Source organism: Mastomys coucha, unplaced genomic scaffold (genome assembly GCF_008632895.1).
Source record: "Mastomys coucha isolate ucsf_1 unplaced genomic scaffold, UCSF_Mcou_1 pScaffold16, whole genome shotgun sequence".
Lineage (NCBI taxonomy): Eukaryota > Metazoa > Chordata > Mammalia > Rodentia > Muridae > Mastomys > Mastomys coucha.
The window spans coordinates 36,456,149-36,464,001 of NW_022196898.1; the positions used below are offsets into that span (position 1 = coordinate 36,456,149).

Genomic DNA, 7,853 nt, shown 5'->3' on the forward strand with positions numbered 1-7,853 from the left:
AAAAAAACTCCGAAGTTTGATTTTTTTTTTTTTTGAACCATTAAAATTAAGCTAGACACAGTGGCTCATGCTGATAATAAAGGCACTTGGAAGACAGGCAGGTGGCCCTCTGTTAGTAGCAAGTTCTAGACCAGCCAAGACTGTATGTGTAGAAAAAGTTTATTTTAACAACATATGCCATGCTATACACAGGTGTGTTCCAGAAGCCTCACAAATATTAACTATTTCTCAAATATTAGGATTGGTCTTATCATTTCCTACTTAAGAAAACAGGGCCAGAAAGGTAATTTTGTTTTTCAGAGACACGTGGGAAGGGCAGTTGGGACCTACGCAGAGAACTTATTCTTTGCATTGTTTACAGAGGGAGGACCCAAAGCTCCAGCATATTGTTTACACTGGTTACAAGGTAGCAGATACAAGAACTAAGGCTCGGATATCCGACCCTGGTCCTTGTGACTGCCTAAGGCACTCTTCTCTCAAGTACTCACCCTACACGTGTTAGCAGGAGGGTGCTTGCTTGCTTGCTTGCTTGCTTGCTTGTTTTTCAGACAGAACCATAGGTTTGACACCTCAGTATATAATGCACAAAGGTGGAGGGACTTTCCATGAATCAGCAGCCACCTTCCACACATCACCCTTGTCCTGCCTTCCTCTATCCCGTGGAAGTGCATTTGGAAATGGGTGTTATTCCTCCACACAGGTGTGCAGTATGTCTTAGTATGTATATAAAAACCAGAGTAGACTCCATTAAAAATAAAAACCGAACTGACTCGGCTCAAGCCAGCGTCTCTGACTTACTTAGGAAGCAGGGCTTCCTTTCCTCTCCATGTTCTCCTTACAGCTTATATTCTGCATTTCAGATTATAAACACATTATTTTTCACTTTTAACTAATAATTTCTTTTAATTATTTTAATTGTCTGCGTATGTGTTTTGCCTGTATGCATGTATGTACTTGCACCTCGTGTGTGCAGTGCCCATGGAATCCGGAAGATCCAGATTCTGGATCTCCTGAAACGGGAGTTACAGATGGTTGTCAGCTGCCATGTGGCTCCTCTCAAGAGCAGCAGGTGCTCTTAACCACTGAGCCACTTTTACAACCTGTAGATAAGACTTAATAAGTCAAGAGTCAAAAATAAGAAAAATAATGGACTCTTGGTTGCTGTAGTAAACTAAGGAAGAGATCCATTGGCTTGGGCCCAGCTTGACTCTATTCAAATCATATGCAAGGTCATGTGTCTACTTCTCCTAGTTATTAATCTTAATAATTAAGGACCCTTTAAAACAAGGCCTACTGGAGAACTGTCCCTGGCAGGTTTCACTCAACCCTGAACGCCAAGACGGCCACACAGTGACCTGCTCAGGTGTCAGAATGTCTGACAGTGTATGTTGGAGCAACAGTCCTGACAGCATGCCTTATGCCATGTCTTTTCTCCTGCACCACCAAGCTGTGACTGTCTCCCTCCCCCTGGCTTTTAATCTTTCCTTCATGTATGAAGAACTCTTTGGACAGCATCATGTTAGCGGCCACGGGTCCCTCCCAGGAACTCGTAGGGCACCCGAAGGTGCAGGGAGCAGCTTCCTTACACCTTAGTTTTAGGGCTTTTAGGGGAAGTGGAGAATTTTTGAGCTTTTCAAGGTAATATGATACGGTGGTAGTTTCTTCTTAGAGTTTGAAATTTGGCGGTTGGACTTGGTGTTTTTGATCCATCCTAACCTAATCACAGTTAATTTCCCTGCCTAAGCCTCCCGAGGACTGGGATTACAAGCATGAGCCACCACACCTGCCAGCATTCAGCCTTAGAGGAAACAGGAGGTCGTGAATTTTCTCCCACCCTTCTCAGTGCTTGAGAACAAAAGGAAATGTCATTATATAGGACTTGTTGGACTATAGACACAGAAAGACTGAGTCTCTGAGATAGTGACTGTCTATCACAGTTCTGTTTCACTGAAGTAGGACCTTGTCCCTGCCCCATTTATGTGAGGTAGAATCTGAGTTTTCAGTGCAATTACATGCATGTGTTTTGTTTGGCTGTGTTGCTGCTGGGTTTACTTGCTTTATAAACATAGCCAAAATTAAAATGGTGAGACAAACCTTACTCGTGAAGTTGAAAACAGGAATAGGTGGTCTGTACACACAATAGAGTTGCTCTCGGACCCATTGGGATATAGTTTTAAATAACAGGGAGTCTGGTTTAATGAAACATGAACATTGCTCACAGATGGATGGCATGGTGTGTGGAAAGGAGGACCACGTGGACAGTAAGGTAAGAGGCCAGGCTGAATGGAAAAGCTGAGCTACTGCCCTTGGAGGCTCAGTCCTCCTACCTCAGCCCCCGAGTGCTGGGATTGCAAGTCTGGGCCACCACACCCAACCTGAAGAGTAGTTTTGAAAAAGACTCAAGACTAGGTAGAAGGTTTGTTCCCTGTTGTCACATAACATGTGTACTTAGCTAGTGTAAGTAAAGGTGATGATAGTGAGTGGCCAGGTGGCCAACGCTGACTTCGTTCCTTTTCTTCCATCACAGGTGTGGTTCCTCAGAGTGCACCACCAGTGCCAACAGCCTCTTCCCGGTTTCATTTCCCACCTCTAGACACCCACTCTCCTACTGGTGATGTGCAGCCAGGGCGTTTCTCTGCCAGCTCCCTGAGTGCTTCCTGCCCTGAGTCAGGTGTTCCCACTGATAGAAAGGTGGAGCCTTCGGACCTGGAAGATGGCTCGGCCTCTGACTGGCACCGGAGCATGGATTTCATGCCCTCTCGAAATGCTCTTGGCGGAGGAGCAATAGGCCACCAGAAACGCAAGCCTGACATAATGCTTCCTCTCTTCACTCGGCCAGCACTGTACCCTGACCCGCACAGTCCCTTCGCTCTCTCTCCAGTCCCTGGCCGAGGAGGGGTCCTTAATGTCCCCATTTCACCAGCCCTGTCCCTGACTCCCACCATGTTCTCCTATAGTCCCTCGCCAGGCCTGAGCCCCTTCACCAGCAGCAGTTGCTTCTCCTTCAACCCAGAGGAAATGAAACACTACCTTCACTCTCAAGCCTGTTCTGTGTTCAACTACCATCTGAGTCCCCGGACTTTTCCCCGTTACCCAGGGCTCATGGTCCCACCACTGCAGTGCCAAATGCATCCTGAGGAGCCTTCCCAATTCTCTATCAAGCTGCAGCCACCACCAGCTGGACGGAAGAACCGAGAGAGGGTAGAGAGCAGCGAGGAGGCCACACGTGGCTCTGTACCTGCCAGTGCCCCTATTCCCTCTCGGGTTAAGGTAGAGCCAGCCACTGAGAAGGATCCTGACAGCCTCCGGCAGTCAACCCAAGAAAAGGAGGGACAGGCCCAGGAAGTGGACACCGTGCCGACCAGGACCGTAGAAGAGGGGAAAGGCTCAGTGTTTGCCCACCCCTCACCCACCTGGCCCTCTGTATCCATTAGCATCCCCAGTGACGAACCCCTAGAGGGGACTGAAGACAGTGAGGACAGGTCTGCCAGAGAACCCGGTGTCCCTGAGAAGAAAGAAGACGCCCTGATGCCCCCTAAGCTTCGGCTGAAGAGGCGGTGGAATGATGACCCTGAAGCCCGGGAGCTCAACAAAACGGGCAAGTTCCTCTGGAATGGGGCAGGACCCCAGGGCCTGGCTACAGCGGCCACTGCTGCCGCTGATGCTTAAAACCACAGTGGAAGGGAAGGTGTTCATATTACAATCAGAAATACATATTTATGTAGCAAGATTCTGGGGCGGGAGGTGGGGTTAAGCTGGTTTGATAATTCTGGGGCGTGGACTTGTACTTTTCTGTTGGGGATGGGATGAGTATCTTGTGTTGTATAATAAGTGGGGTATGAACACTTTTTTTCTTGGTGCGTAGGACATAGGGAGGCTATGAACTTTGGGGAAGGAACCTGTTTCCTGTCCCCTCCTGCTGCCTGACAAGCTCCAGAGGCCCACACTGTAGTCCTATTACAGGTCAGGCTCTCTAGTCTTTCCTATTGTATTTATACATACAGAAAGCCCATAGTGGGATACTTTGCTTTGAGAGAGGGAGATAAAAGAAAAAGGCTGGAAGGTTAGGCGGTGAGAAAAATACTAAGCATGTTACCTGAGTATTTATTTCAGGAGAGAAAAAAGTTAATTGCAGTCTTACTGAAGTGGGGGACATTTAGATGGTTTTCTCTACTCTCCCCTCTCTCCCTTCTCCCTAACTGGAGTGTGTGTACACACACACACATATGCTCTCTCCCACGCATGCACTCTCTTTCTCTCTCTCCCTGGGGGGAGGGTGACACATGCACATTTGGCTCCCCCCACCCCCTTTTTAGAAAATGTTTTCAAGACACATGAGTGTACTGCCAGTTATACTGGGCAGGGAGGGCACAGGAGACGCCCACCCTCCAGCCCCTCAGCTTCAGAGTTGAGGTGGGAAGGCAGCCTGGCTGCAAGGTCCTCGGACTCTCACCTTCTTCACTTCTAAAAAAAGCCATGAGGAGTTGTAAACTCTTGATCAGGGAAGAAAAAAGAGGGCAGGAGGAAGTAACCCAATGCCTTTAAAAACAAAACAAATGACAGAAATGCTCTTTGTTTTTCTTTTTCCATTGTTGGTTTGGTTTCCCCAAACCAAGCGTGACTGAGCACGTTTTTATGAGGAGCAGGATAGTGCCATTGAAGATGTTTTTCTGTTGTGTATGGTTGTCTTACTGTTTTCTTAAGTCGAGCCTTAACTACGAACATGCTTTAAGATGATACGGGTCTGTCAACATAAACCTGTGAAGGGCATGGACACTGTTGAGATAACCCAGGAATGTTGAGGCACAGTCGAATTCCTAGCTGACAGTTATTCCCTCTGATGTTGTCGGTCCAGGTGGCAAAAGGGCAGGATTGTGGGAATGAAAGGTGGATGGTAACCTGTAAACACAAAGTACTGCTTGTTGAAACTGAAGGAAGAGGTGGGAAGGCGGTGACCAGATGCCAAAAGGTCTGGTGTGAGGGAAAGAGCTGGTATCTGCCCTGTGGTGGTGTTGCCGGCCTTGTGGTCCCCCTTTGCCGGGATTGCTCTGATCAGTTGACTATTCCCCAAATACAGTTCACCAACAGGAGTCGTTTCTCCTTGGGAAATTCCCTTACAGCAACTTCAAAGGAATGGGAAGATACTGATCTTACGGGAAACAAAACACTAGCACTAGGGTAGAGAGAAAGCAGCAACAGCCAACTGCCTCTGTGCACGTGTAGCTCAGAGCAGCAAGAAGAAACTGTTCCATATCTGCTGAGGCAAGGGAATGGCATTCGAGCATCAGAGCGATAACTCACTCCACCACCTGAGCCTGGCCAAGAGTTCTATACCAAGTGACATTTATGTGTTATCTTTTGATGGAGTGAGTGTTTGGGTTTGGTTTAGTTTGGTTTTATTTTCTTTAACTGAAGTGCATGCACAAAAGGAGCTCAGGAGACATTAGAACTGGTGAAAGATGTTAGCTGACTTGGATGACTTGAGACGTCATTGCTGTTTCTTGATGAATGTCCTATAACTAGGTCCAGATTCCATGCATGTGTGAAAGGCTAGGAAAGGGACCGAGCGGTCTCTGGTGACCCAGGCTCTGGTCAGGCCACAGAGGACTCAGCACTCCTGCTGCCTTTGGTGGTTGTGTTTTGATCAGCTTCCTTCCCTGCACCTCAGCAGACCTCTGAATCAGAAAGCAAGGCCAGCAGGTAGAGGAGGGCTCTCTGGTTGGTGTTGCCTATCAAACCAGGGAGGCCAGCTGGCCACAGGTTGTCTGCTAGTGGGGACGGCCAGCAAGCATCAGTATGAACTCAGGAATAGAAACATGGGGCCTTTAAAATGAGAGGAGGAAAATCCATGATGCATACCTGTAACCCCTAGAACCCAAGTGCCGGAATTCATTCTAGATGCTGCTTCCATTTGAATAAAGCCACTGCTTTTACACTTGAAATTGAACTCCATGAAAAATGCTTTTGGACTTTTATGAAACTATTTGCTGTTTGTTTTCCTTTGATTGCCATTCCACCAGTAATTTCTTGGTTGATTGGCACTGCACACAGCTGGAGTTTGGGTCTGGGGAAGGGTCTGTCTGCAGAGCAGAACTTGGGCTTGCTCAGGAAGTGGACCAGGGAATGAATGTAGCGATCACTGATACTTCCTGGGGCAAAGGGATGAGAATCTTCTCTCCCCAGCCCTATCCTGCCTCCAGCCTGATATGAAACAAGGCAGTCGCCTTCTGTGAGCATTGTCACTGTCCAGCAGCCAGGTGAAAGGGGGCTAAAAGCTGGACCTACTTCCTCTCCCTGGGTTTTTTCCCCCCCTCTAAATTTTGTTGTGCCAAATGTGTAAAACTTTGTAGGTGTAAATCTATTGCAATTTCACTAATCAAGAGCTTGTTTATTTAAACAGTTTGCCTTTTTTTAGCTGTAAAGAGTAGCAGACTCTCAGGGCATCAGCATTGCTGAGCTCTCCTTTCTTTCTGAAGTAAAATAGAGACGTGTAGAGTCTTCCCTAGATGTCAGGCTGCACTTCATTAACCCCAGCTCAGTAATGCAGGGAACCCTAGTGACCCATAGCCATAGGCCAAGAAACTTCCAGAAGCATTAAAAAAAAAAAAGTTGTATTCCACTGCCAAGTGGATAGTCACTTAGCTGTTTGTCCTTTGTTTTTTATTTATTCCATAATTATGTTTGTGCTTTTTCTTGTGTGCACAGTAGTGAGGCATATGTTCTTATGTGGCTTTAGAGAAAACTTCAGTCTTCAAAGAACTGTTCTGATTAGTTCCTTCTTGGAAAAAGTTATGCGTTAATTTGTTTCAAAAGATATTTAGGCATTCTTTGAATTATAAACTTGTGATGCAGGGATTTGTGAATGAGACATTCACGTGTGAAGATGGCTTCACTAAGCATCTGTGTAAGCGGAATAAGATGTGTATATGTACATAAAATATAAGGAATCTGAACACCATTGTGCAGTGCCTTTTAGATGTTCTGCTTTCTAAAGTCTTCAAATTTTTTGCATATATATTATATATATGATGTAATGTTATAGAAATATATGTATAATATACATATTTTTTCCAGGGGTATCTGATAGCTCTGTATTTTGTTATGGAAGTCGAAAGAAAAAAAAGTATTTTACCTCAAAAATTAAAGTTAAATTTAAAAACAAAGGGTACTTAAATGTTTGCCGAGTATTGATTTTGTTGTTCCTTGCACACTAAGCCAAAGTCTGCAGGCCTGCAGGGGGCCAGCAGAGTGAGGGGTGGGTCTCTTGTCAGTGTGGAAGTTTCCTTGAGTGAGTGAATAAGGGTACTAAATCCAGGAACAGGAGTATGGAGACACCTGCATACTTATTGTAGGGAGGGTTCTTTAAGCCACGTGATCGCCTGTGTGGAAATGTCAGCTGGACAGATCCATAGACTGAACGTGGGAGTCCTCGCCGGAGAGGTCGAGCATGGCTGCTGATGGCTTACAGTTTCCTGTAGGGTGGTGGACATGATCTGGGTGTAAGGAGTAAATGGCAGTTGGAACAAACCATTAACTTAAGTCACTCCAAATGATGGGCATGATAGCGTGTGAATTATAAAATAAATACCGGTCTGTGATTGTTTTCTTAGGATTGTTTTTAAGTGCATGGCAAGCCAGAACTAATGAAACGTAGTAATCCCCAACAGGGACAAGAACTGGAGAAGGGAATTTTGATTACTGTATGCCATATAGCCAAACAAGGAAAATGCTACAGATGGGTAACCTCATTTTGCCCTTTGGAGACAGAGAAACCATGTTAAGTTTTACTTAAAGAGTTCTGAAGCCAGGTGGTGGTGCAAGCCTTTAATCCCAGCTGAGGAAGGCAAATCTCT

The 7,853-nt window shown here is 46.1% G+C and overlaps 1 protein-coding gene across 1 annotated transcript in view; it reads left to right on the forward strand.

Moving 5' to 3' along the window:
- Etv3 (ETS variant transcription factor 3) overlaps nucleotides 1-7,163 on the forward strand; it is a 14,752-nt gene extending 7,589 nt beyond the window's left edge. Inside the window, exon 6 of the mRNA XM_031374275.1 lies at nucleotides 2,528-7,163. Coding sequence (XP_031230135.1) covers nucleotides 2,528-3,669 — 1,142 coding nt within the window. The 3' untranslated portion in view covers nucleotides 3,670-7,163. The remainder of the gene's footprint in view (nucleotides 1-2,527) is intronic.
- Nucleotides 7,164-7,853: the final 690 nt, after the last annotated feature.